Genomic DNA, 12,165 nt, shown 5'->3' with positions numbered 1-12,165 from the left:
TGTGGCTCACGCTTGTAATCCCAGCGCTTGGGAGGCTGAGACAGGAGAATTGCATAGGTTCAAAGCCGGCCTCAGCTACTTAGTGAGGGTCTCAGCAACTTAGTGAGACTCTGTTCCCAAATAAAGTATAAAATAGGTCTGGGAGTATAGCCCAGAGGTAGAAAAGCCCCTGGGTTCCACCCCCAGTACCACACACACACACACACACACACACACACAAACATCCACACTTTACTCGAAGTTTACTCCTACTGGATTACTGTGATCCCCTTAGGGATAGGACTTTAATTCTGCAACCCCAACACCTATCGGGAAACAAACCTGACTGTAAGTACTTCATACACGTTTGTGGCTGGAATGAATGGACATATGGATCGGAGTTTGGAGGGCACTCAAAACACCAAGAGAGAGGGGAGGACCAGGGACTCAGGGCCAGGCTGCCCGCATCCAAATGCTGCTTCTGCCCTCATCGCTGGGCCACTCTAGACAAATTACTCAACCTCTTAGTTTCTTTGTTTGAAGAGATGGGGATAACAAAACGACACGTCCCACAGAGTTGTTAAGGAGAATTAAACGAGACAGCGTTTGTAAACACTTAGTACAAAGCCCTAGTACATAATAGACTCTGATCAATATAAAATTATTGCCACCACTGCTGTTATCAGTAGATTGCCCTGTCTCAAATACTCGTGTTCTTTTCTCCCTAGCTTCATAGCATTCAAACTCCAACCAATTCCTGCTTCTCTTCCCCTTTTTGGAAACACTTTCATAACTGTGCATATGAGTGAGCTGGTGGCGTGTGGCTTGGATAATTTAGGATGGAGAAGAGGCATTAAGTCTCACACTGGGATTTAAAGGAGAGTTTTGTAAATGCGGGGACAAAATGACAGCTAAGCTGAAAGTGAACCAGCAGGACTGTGTTCCCGATCCCTCGGAAGTAGGTTAAATGAGTGTCCTAAATCTCTCCACCCGCTAACAACCACTGAGTAAGCAAGCCTACGCTCTGCTGCCTGTCCCCGGTCCCACGAGGGTGATCACAAAGGCACACAAGCACAGCCCTTGGTAAGAGCCTTCTCCCAAACAGAAAGTGGCAAGCTCACATCTAAAAATGAAAGCAAGCTTGGGGGCGGGAGGAAGGGGAGGAGGGGAGCTTGGGGGAAAGGGAGCAGATTCTTGAAGGCAAGAGTGGTTACTTGTTGCCGTAGTCAATCTTCGAGGTGACTTTCTGCTTCAGTTCCTTCAGCTCGTCCTTGGGCAGAGTCCCCGAGAGGAGCTGGGACCTCCATTCCATCAGATCGTACATCATGGACTGCACTTGGAGGAAGCGCTCCTTTCTACTGGCCTAGGAGACAGAAACGGGATGTAATCACCTGTGCACGGGGTACTCTGTATTTGGCCAGCTGTGCCAAAGTCAGGTAGGACATGGAGGGCTCCTGGCTTGGACCACTTTCCCAGCCCTATCAAGGTATAAAGGATACAATGTGATCTTAGCTGTTGATATATATATTTTTCCCCTGGCCCATGGGGTTTCCAAAAGCAGAAGTATGAACCTCAATTGCTTTTAATTTAAGAAAGGGTGATCTCTAATTTTTATTTTTAAAGGTGCTTGTTGAACAGGAATGGCATGAACATCTGCTTGAATGGCAGTCCCAGAGTGCAGACCCTTTAAGGCTGGAAGCCAGAGTCATCCCCCTGACTGTTAAGGCAGCAGCCTTCCCAAACCATGGCCTCTGTGTGACCTGTGGATGCATGGTGCTTTTGTGTGGTGAAAACATGAGCATCAAGGGCACTGACTTATATGGTGATTCTCTTCCTCTCCTCCCATCCTTCTGTTGCACAGATCCCTAGAGCTGAAGATACTGCCCCCCAGGGGGATGCTGGAAGAATAGGGGGTGGCAGCAGCCTCAGGTGAATTGGGGGACAGTGAATGAAATAAGGGACAGTAGACAGTAGAAGTGCTTAGGGGGCTGCTGAGCATTTCTTTAAAAGGGGTAAAGTCCATAAGTTTGGGAATCTATTTAAGGAGGAAAGAAAGCTGCTGTCTCATGGTAAGTACCTTTCATACCCTCACACATTTGTTAATTGCTTTTTTAACATGAGAGAGAGGGAGGGAGGGAAGGAGAGAGGGAAGAAGGAGGAGGAGGAGGAAGTTGTTTAGGGCTCAGAGTTTTTCATAGGTACTGTAGTGTGCATCAAATAACATTGTCTTGTTTTCATTGAATGCATTTGAATAACAGTCTTCTACTTGTGCCAGATACGTTTGGCTTTCCATTAGTGAATGTGTGTATGGTATAAATTATATGTGTATACACACACCTGCAATATATGTACACACACACACACACACACACACACACACACACCAGGATCTGTGTCCCGAGTTTCTAATGTAGTGTTTCTAAAACACTTGAAGGAAACAGAGTGGTAGGAGTCTCTTGTTATCCCTTTAAACCACACCTGAGTTTATGCTAATGAGGCAGTCTTTGGGATGGCTAAGCTACCTAGAGAGCTTCAAGATGGAGGGTGGTTAACAGAGGAATCAGCCACATTACTGACTACAGGGTTTGAACCTTTAGCCTCACCTCTATGGTCTCTTTCGCCCCCAGTCTGGAGGGGGGCAGCAAAAGATTGAGTTCAATCACCAAAGGTCAATGATTTAAACAGCTGTGCTATGTAATACAATTCTAATTAGAAATTTTCAGCAATGAAGTTTCTGGGGCTTTCCACAAGTTTTCTAGGCTACTGATGGCTGGGAGGGTGGCTCACTAGAGAAAATGTGGAACTTTGTGGCCCCCCCGTACCTTCCCTACACATGTCTTCCATTTGCCATTTCCTGAATTATATCTTTTATATTAACATTGTCATCATAGGCACGACACTTTTCTGAGAGCTGTGAGATGTCCTAATGCATTAGGGAACCCAGGCAGAGAGAAGAAGTGGGAATCCGTGAACTTGTAGCCAAGTCAGGCAAAAGTGTAGGACTGGTAAGTGAGGGCAAACTTGTGGGATAAACTTCTTTATGAAAATTACCTGAATGGACCAAAGAAGAATCCAATTTAGGTATTAACTAAATATTATACACATGGTATACAATCAAAGCAGTTGTACTGAAATAATAGATGTTTATAGATTTCTTCACTAAAGTAAAAGGTATGGCAGACTTGCCAATCAAGTATTTCTTAAGGGAAATGTCACACATCCATGGTACATGTGTATACATGTTTGAAAAGGGGCAGTGGAAATTAACAAGAAATTATTTTATCCACAAGTTCACCATTTGCCCCATTATGGTCTGAATATAAATTGAGTGTCACTAAAGGTTGTGTGTGTTAAAAGTTAATCCCTATTTTAGGTATCAAGAGGATGGAAACTTAATCTGGTGATGGTTTTTAGAAGTGGGACTTTTGAGAAGTGATTAAGATTAGATAAGGTCATTAGGTTAGTTCCCCCATGACTGGATCCTGGTGGCTTTAAAAGAATATGGATCAACTGGCATAAACACACATATATACCCAAACACTCACACATATACCCTGTCTTTTGCCATGTGATGCTCTGCATCACCTTTGGACTCTGCCAACAAGAAGGCCATCACCAAAGGTAGCATCTCAAACTTGCACTTTCAGAACCACAACCCCAAATAAACTTCCTTTCTCTATAAAATAACCTGTTTCAAGTATTTCATTATAGTAATAAAAAGGGACTAATCTAATACATCCCCCCCCGCCTAAACTTTCCTGACACCTTTGGGGAAACTTATGTAATTGGAAGTGCCAATTACCATGTATTATGAAATGCTAAAATGAATGTCAATACTTAAGACCTTAACAGGAAAGTCTACAAATTGTGTAAACAGAGCAGCAGGTGTGCACAGCACTGCAACAAACATGCAGAAGTCTTGGTTGACATTTATACTCTCAGCTTAATGGTTTGTTCAGCTAATTGCTTTCATTAGGGACTATGGAGCATCAAAGCAAGATTTTAAATTAGATTTGCTTTAAAACAGGGAAAACACATGCATAATGTGTTCTTTGTTTTTTCAGGGTCAAAGCATCTTCATAGATCTTTGGACAATAACCATCAGTTAATTAATATATGAGAGTCGTATTTCTCAAGGTGCTGTCAGTGGATTATCAAACCAAACCCCCTGAGGTTTTTAAAAATGCAGATCACTAAGCTCCCTCAGAAGAAGCTTTATTTTTTTAAAACAGATATCAAGGTAATTTATATGCAAACCCAAGTTCAACCATTTTTACACTGGTTTAAAAACATAAGGTACTGCAGATGTAGCTTGGTGGTAGTAAGCTTGCCTAGCATGCACAAAGACCTGGGTTCTATCCCCAGGATCGCAAAAACAAAATGTAAGGATCACAACAGACCCATCACTTGCTAGCTAATATGTGGCTTTGAGAAAGTCACTTAACCCCCCTGAACTGTAATAGCCTCACATATAATGATGTGTGCTCTGCTATGTCACAAAGCCACCTTGGCCTGTCCATCTGCTCAAGGCTAGATGTCAAATTTAAACCAAGCCAAAGGTCACAAGGATCTCCAGTCACAAGGGCAGGGCCACATCTCACCACATAGAGCTGTCTCCAAATGCTCCCCCACTCCCAAAGCGTCGTCGTCACTTCTTGTGCCAGGGGAATTTCTGCCGGAATGATGTTCTCCATATTTCTACTTAGGGTAAGGAAAGAAAATAAGGTGAAGTTAAGATCCAGGTGCTAAGGAGATAAAAAATGGGCAGATGTTCATTGGGCTGCAGCTGCTGAGAGGGGCCTTGTTGACATCAGGTGTAACTGGCTCCAATAGCCACACCAATGTGAATACACGGACTTCCTTTTTTGTGTGGTACTGGTGTTCCTGGGAGCCCTTCTACCTCTGGGCTACACTCCCAGACCTATTTTTTAATATTTTTTTTTGGAAACAGGGTCTCTTAAGGCAGCGCGGCTCGCTTTGAACCTGCGCGATCCTCCTGTCTCCGCCTCCCAAGCGCGGGGATTACAAGCGTGCGCCACCATGCCCGGCTACAGGGACTTTCTTTTTAATGTTCCCCATCACTGGAATGGGCTCCTCTGCTCATTATTCGGGATTAATCCACTTTAATAAGGTTTTGGATTCTCCACACTCCCTAATTCCCCTCAGAGTCAGATCTGAGCTCCAATCAGTTCAGATTAGCTCTCCATCCTGTGGCACTAGGGAAAGACAGCAAGTTCAGGCACTGGAGTAGTGGAGCCCTGCGCATCTGCCAAGTCAGATTTTCAAAGTCAACAGGACAAAGACAACCGTGAGTCCCGTGGAGGGGCGAGTGTGGCAAAGGACTGCAAATACCTTTTTTTCTCGACTGTCACTTCTTTGATGTGGATAAAGGACTTAGGAAAAATGCCCTGTAGGAAACAAAATAAAATGAAAAGACATATCCCTACAGAAATGACTGACCCTTGAAGGGGGATCTTTGTGAGTTTTTTGTTTTACCCTCGAAGCCCCTGACTAGTGGCTTTTAAAACCATAGGTGTTTAAAGGAGGGATCCCAGAGTCAGATAGAGCAAGGGGCATACTCAAGACCCATTGTTTTAGACCTTTTTGATTTAGATTCTACGATAGCTTCAGATCCCAAGGATGCTCTCACTCCCATTAGGAGGCTCATCCTTTCAATGGGCAATGTGGAAGCGTCACTTGAAAAGCCAACTAAGCCCCCATTTTAAGTGAGACAGGAGCTCTGCTTCTTCCCTCATTGCCCCACTTCTGGAAAGCAGTGTCCCTTCACAGCCAGGATCTGGAGGCCGCGGAGCAGCTGATCCTTAACTAAGAGATTCTGGTTTTGCTTGGGTTGGTCAGATATGAGGCCTCTTCTCCCTATATCAATGCCTTTGTTCTTTGACCACATGAATAGAATAGTGACTCCTAATATGGCATGGCAGGGAAGGAAAAAGATGCTTCTATTAGACCTTGCTCAGTTAACAAGACAATTTTTTCAGTTGCTTGGAAATTCTTTCATAAATTCAACCAACGTGAACCTTGGGGACCTTAGTCGCTGTGTGGGACGTGAGAGAGCAAATGAAATGGGCGAAGCAGGTGCTGCTCTGGCAGAGATGATGGAGTGGGGTGAAGCAGAAACCAGAGAGCCCTCGGGGAGACAGGGCCTGGCCTTTCTGTGTCACACAGGGGAGGAGGAGAATAAATGCCCCAAGCAATGCCAAAGGAAGGCAGTAGAAAATACACTTCAAATAAAAACACGCCATTCTACAGAGACTCGAGGGAGGGAGAAATCAGAAGCCAGTGGCAATTCAGAGAAAGTCACAGGGAGAAGATGGCACCACAGAGGAAGGGAGCTGAGGCCTAGCAAGCGCAGGGGTGTGGAGGTCAGAGAGAGGTCAGAGAGCAAAGCGCAGTGAGGAGGAAACGCGTACAGTTGGCTGAGGAGCAGAGCGATGCTGGCCTGGAGGGAACTGCCCAGGCGGGGCGGCAGAGTCTGTCAAGACAGCCAGTATTGTCCCAGATGAAAGCAAAGTGACCTTACCTGCAGCATTTTATGCTTAATGAGGTATCCTCTATACCAGTCTGCAAAAAGAAAATAAACAAGTCTGTCATCTATTCTCACAGATATGTTGCCAGCAGTTTTTATTTTGTTTTGTCTTGCTTTTGTCTGTTTATTTTTAACCAGCCAGGAAACTACTGTAAACTGCTTTAGACATTTGGTACAGATCAAAGTCTAAAAGCCCATTGGATTGACTGCCAGCATCTCAAAGCAACATCTAAAGATGCAGGGGGAAAATAAGATACAGGGGTTTCATATAAAGGTGTGTTTTTCTTTCTTTGGAAAAGTCAGGAGCCCTGGTGATGCTAGCCAGAGCCCCTGAGACTCTGGCAGCAAATGGCAGGTGGAAAGCCTTGGCCATAAGTCGAAACAGTTGCCTCTTTCCACCAGCCTCTCTGCTCCTTCCCTCATTTCTATCACCCGTCAGGTCCTCTGGACATGTGCACATTTTCAACTCCTATCTTAGAGGCACAGAAAGGTTCAGAGAATTTTACAAATATTCCAAAATAATATTGACCATTCTAACAGTGGTAAATAGTGTCTAAAATGTGATTTGGGCCAAAGTCAGTCATTACAAAACAGGTAAATTCATGGACAGATAGAGGAATAGGCATTTTGAAAGTTGCTTCTCTATGCAAGAATATAAAAATGATTCAGTTAGCAAATACCAAATGGCATGCGATTGTCTGACAAAATGAGCCTCAGTGTAGCCGGTATTGATGACGATAATGAGTCCCTGGCCTTAGAGTTGACACGTGCACAGCCAAGCAGTGGCATTTGTCATCGTTGGAAATAAAAAGCATCTGCCAAGTGCATCATTATCAGACCTTCATTCCTGGGTGGACAGATTGTTGTTGAAATACGATCTCAACAGACATATGCACAGGATCCCAAACAAACAGCTTGAAATGCAAAGTCATCCCTCTCAGTCATGAGCCAGCTTGAGGGCCAGGACCTAAAGGAAGTTGTACCGTAATGGGAACCAGGGCTTCCATTTGGAGTGACACAAAGTGAGAGAAAAGAGAAAACAAAGAAAAGGACAGAGAGAGGAAAAACAGAACGGAAGGGAGGCTAGAGAGGAACGGTATACAGTTTGTAATAAAATTACCATACTGGGCACTTTTAATCTTCATAACAATCGTATGGGATAGGAACTGAAATTGACCCATTTTACAGGTGAGTGGTCTATCTGAGACACAGAGAAATTAATGACGTGCCCAGGGTCACAAAGCTAGTAAATGAGAACATCAGGGTTTAAATATTAGCTGCCATAATAACTGTGGATTTTGTCTTATAGGGAGAGTTTGGTGGTCATCTGATATTTCCTTCATCTTAACATCTGAAGCCCTCAGACTAAGTTCCCACCAAGCCACTTTTCATCTGAATACTTCCAGGGATGTAAACTCATCCTCATGAAGCATCAGATTCTATTTTCAGCTAATTCTAGTTGTTTGAAAATAATTAACAACAATGCTAATATTTTCTAAGTGCTCTGTTCTGCAAAGTCTACTAAAGATTTCTGCTTTGTTTTATCAAATTATAAATTAATATTCACAACAATGCTGTGAAGACACTATGGCTACTTCCATCTTGGAAATAAAAATAGACACAGAGATTAAGCAATTTGCTGATAAGTCACACAGCTTTTAATTTTATACTCAAGCATTTTATTCTAGCAATGACCTCCCGCTGCATTCACTATGCAATGACCTGGTCTATTTGCAATCCTACTCCTTCCCCAAGCTAGGTATAAATGTCCTTTAGTACCAGCTATATGTACTAGGTATAAATGTCCCTTTAGTACCAGTTAATTTCCTGGTAGTACCAGTTAGCTCAAAGCCCACAAAGCTGTATGCTACATGTTATAAAGGCATGCTTTCATTTAATCCTCACAGCAACACTGTGCACTAGGTATTATCATTCCCATTCTTTGGATGCAGTTGACATTTGCATTAGTTGATATACTGGACCAAGATCACACACCCAAGACTCAAGTCCAAGAATATGTGAATCCAAAGCCAGTTCTCAAAACTATTCAGCCACATTGATGGAGACAGAGCAAAATCCAGATAACCTGATTTTGGTTGCACTACCTGGAACTAACTTGGCCAAGGCCACCAAAATGGAGCAGCAAGCAAGAAAATAATCAGCGTCCCAGTAGGTCACAGCCCAAGTTCAAGCCCACATCTGTATCTCTGTGACAGGGACCCCTGTCAGGATCCCTTGACTTCCTGAGTCCAAGGACTTTGCCTTCTCTGACCCTTGAGACTCAGTTCCTGTGCATGGTTGGCAGATTTCTTGATCATCAAAAGCTTTATCTCTCAACCCTGATCCAGCAGATTCCTGGATGAGGAATCTGCTGGATCTTGCCCCAGTATCCACATTTGGGCTCCAGATTTGCATTCAACCAGCTCCAATTGCATTCCAACTAGTACATGAAGCTAGCCTAGGCACTTTCAGAAATAGCTCCCCAGTGATGTTTCATGGGAAGGGTTGATCCCCATGCCCACTTGGTAGAGGACAAGACTGAGGCTAAACAAGGGGGGAGGGAGCCCCATGTTCTTGAGCAGAACCCAACCCAGGCCTAACACATCCAACCAGTACATCAGGACTGTTCTTAGGACTTTGCCTGACATCCCCACCACTGCAGAGTCATTGACCTCTGACCCCTGAGGTCAGTTTCCTAATCTGGTTACCAGTCAGCTATTTCTCATTGTGCTCCAAGATTGCAGGTTCAAAGCCAGATGGATAACAGTGGCCCCCTGGGGGGAAATTCCAGGAAAAAAATGACACCTTAGTCAAATGCAAGTATAGCACAACACCTTGATAGGTCCTGGGACTTACCAAAACATAGCGCTCTTTTGAGTTTAATAATAACACGAGACATTTTGCTAACCCTTTTCATAAGACCACCACTAATTTTTTAACATAAAACTCATAAAGTACATTGCTGTGGTCTGAATGCTTGTATTGTTCCCAAATTCCTATGTCAAAATCCTAGCCTCCAATGTGATGGTATTAGGAGGTGAGGCCTTTGGGAGGTGACTAGCTCATGAGTATGGAGCCCTGCTGGATGGTATTAGTGCGCTTACAGGAGCGCCTGCGCTTGCATTCTCACTCTTGCTCTCTCTCTTTCTGCTCTCCATTGTGTAAGGCACAACAAGACCACTATCTGCAAAACAGGGAGCTGGCTTTCACCAGATTCAATACCTCCTATGGATATATATATATAACTTTCATAACTGTGTTTGAAAAAATAGTTTTTGCAACAATCCTGTGAGGAAGATGTCTTTTTACATTTTTAAAGTATTGGGGATTTTACCTCTGAGCTACACCTCCAGCCTTATTATTTTTTATTTGAAAGAGAGTTTTTCTAAATTTCTGAGGGTCTCACTAAGTTGCCAAGACTGGATTTGAACCTGTAACCTTCCTGGAAAATCTTGGATTTTCCAGCTCCAGAACTGGGAGAAATAAATTTCTGCTTTTTATGACACCCAGTCTATAATATTCTGTTACAGTAGCCTGAACAGACCAAGACATGCATCCTGGAGGAAGATGAGAAAAGGGGATTTTTAAATAACTTTTTGGACATTTAGGAAGTGGCAATTATTCAAGTTGTCCTACCTTTCTACACCCAAAATACCATCACAAAATACACCCAAATTCTCAATCTAGCTTGGGGGGGGGTATTAAAAATATTCCAAAACATCCAAAACCTCAAAGAAGACTCCAAAACCTAGAGATGTAGTCCTCCCTCTGCCATTTCTAGGTAACACGATAATTTGCCATGCCACTTAAGTCTTAGTGTTTTCATCTGTAAAATGAGGAAAAGAAGCCAAGAACAGTGGTGCACACCAGTAATCTCAATACTTGGAAGGTGGAGCCAGGAAGATTGCAGGTTCAAAGCCAGTCTTGGCAACTTAGTGAAACCCTCAGCAATTTAGAAAAATGCTCTTTCAAATAAAAAATAAAAAGGCTGGAGGTGTAGCTCAGAGATAAAATCCCCAATACTTAAAAAATGTAAGAAGACATCTTCCTCACAGGATTGTTGCAAAATCTATTTTTTTCAAACACAGGTATGAAAGTATATATAAAAAATAAGGTACAAAACCTTGGTGAGGAATAAAACATTTCAATTTCATACTAAATGTTACCCACATATGGATGAAAGAGAAAGAATGAAAAAGCCGAAGGGCAAAAAGTGAATGCATCTGAAATTTTTACTTAAGAAAAAGTCTGAAGCAAGAATGGCAAAAATATTAACACTTATCTAAGTGGTAAGTACCTGAGAGGATGTTCATATTGCTCTATATTAAAATATATAATTTTTATTAATTTTTTATTTTAATTACTTTATTTATTTATTTATTTATTTATTTATGCTGCTGGGGATTGAACCCAGGGTCACCCTATCTCTGAGCTGCATGCAAAGCCATATATATATATATATATATATATATATATTTTTTTTTTTTTTTTTTTTTTTTTTGGCAGGTCTGAGGATGGAACCCAGGCGCATTCAACCTCCGAGCTACATCCCCCAGCCCTATTTTTTATTCTTTATTTTGAAAGCGGTCTCATTGAGTTGCAGAGGGCCTCACTAAGTAACTGAGGCTGTCCACGAACCACCACGATGCTCTGGCCTCAGCCTCCCAAATGCTGGGATTACAAGTGTGCGCCACCACGCCAGGCTCATATTTTATTTTCAAAGTAGGATTTCACTAAGTTGCTGAGGGCAATGCTGAGGCTGGCCTCAGACCCGCTCCTCCTTGTCTCAGTCTCCTAAGCACTGAGATTACAGGTATGCATCACCATGCCCAGTTAGTAATATTAGGATCATCTAGAAGCTAGGCATTATCAGCAGTTAAAAGTGTGAACTCTAAAAATCTTCCACCGAGCAAAGAAAATAATGAACAAAATCAAATGGCAACCAATAAATTGGTAAAAAAGTACTGAAAAACTATATATCTGATAAGGTGTTAATATTCAAAAGTTATAAATTATTTACATGACTCAATAGTAGAAAAGCAAACAACCCAATTAAGAAAATAAGCAAAAGACCTAAACAGACACATCTACAGAGAACACAGAAAGGTAACAAACAATTGTATGAAAAGTTGTTCAATATCATTGACCATCAGGGAAATGCAAATCAAAAGCACAATGAGAGCCGGGCGTGGTGGCGCACGCTTGTAATCCCTGGGCTTAGGAGGCAGAGACAGGAGGATCACGCAGGTTTGAAGCCAGCCTCGCTGCTTTTAGAGACCCTGTTTCCAAATTTAAAAAATATAAAAATAGGTCTGGGAGTGAAGCCCGGAGGTAGAAGGGTTTCCAGGAATCCCCGTACCACACGAAAAAAAGCACAATGAGAGCCAGCTGTGGTGGTGCCTGCCTATAATCTTAGTACTTGGGAGGCTGAGACAAGAAGATCTCAAGTTTGAGGATACCCTCAGAAACTAGTAAGACTCTCATCAACCTAGCAAGACCCTGTTTCAAAATAAAAAAAAATAATAATAAGATAGAGCTGGGGTAGCTCAAAGGTAGAATGTCCTTGGGTTTAATACCCAGTACTACAAAAAAAATTTAATTAACAAATCAAAACTACAATGAGATATCATCTCACATGC

General features: G+C 42.6%; 1 protein-coding gene across 1 annotated transcript in view; it reads right to left on the bottom strand.

Moving 5' to 3' along the window:
• DOCK2 (dedicator of cytokinesis 2) overlaps positions 1 to 12,165 on the bottom strand; it is a gene marked incomplete at both ends in the record, with an annotated part of 443,452 nt that overhangs the window by 401,069 nt on the left and 30,218 nt on the right. Inside the window, 4 exons of the mRNA XM_080699131.1 lie at positions 1,194 to 1,342; positions 4,581 to 4,677; positions 5,332 to 5,387; positions 6,521 to 6,561. Coding sequence (XP_080555257.1) covers positions 1,194 to 1,342; positions 4,581 to 4,677; positions 5,332 to 5,387; positions 6,521 to 6,561 — 343 coding nt within the window. The remainder of the gene's footprint in view (positions 1 to 1,193; positions 1,343 to 4,580; positions 4,678 to 5,331; positions 5,388 to 6,520; positions 6,562 to 12,165) is intronic.

Source organism: Muscardinus avellanarius, assembly GCF_963383645.1.
Source record: "Muscardinus avellanarius genome assembly, chromosome: 7".
NCBI classification, from domain to species: Eukaryota; Metazoa; Chordata; class Mammalia; order Rodentia; family Gliridae; genus Muscardinus; species Muscardinus avellanarius.
This window is presented reverse-complemented; position numbering and strand designations above follow the sequence as displayed.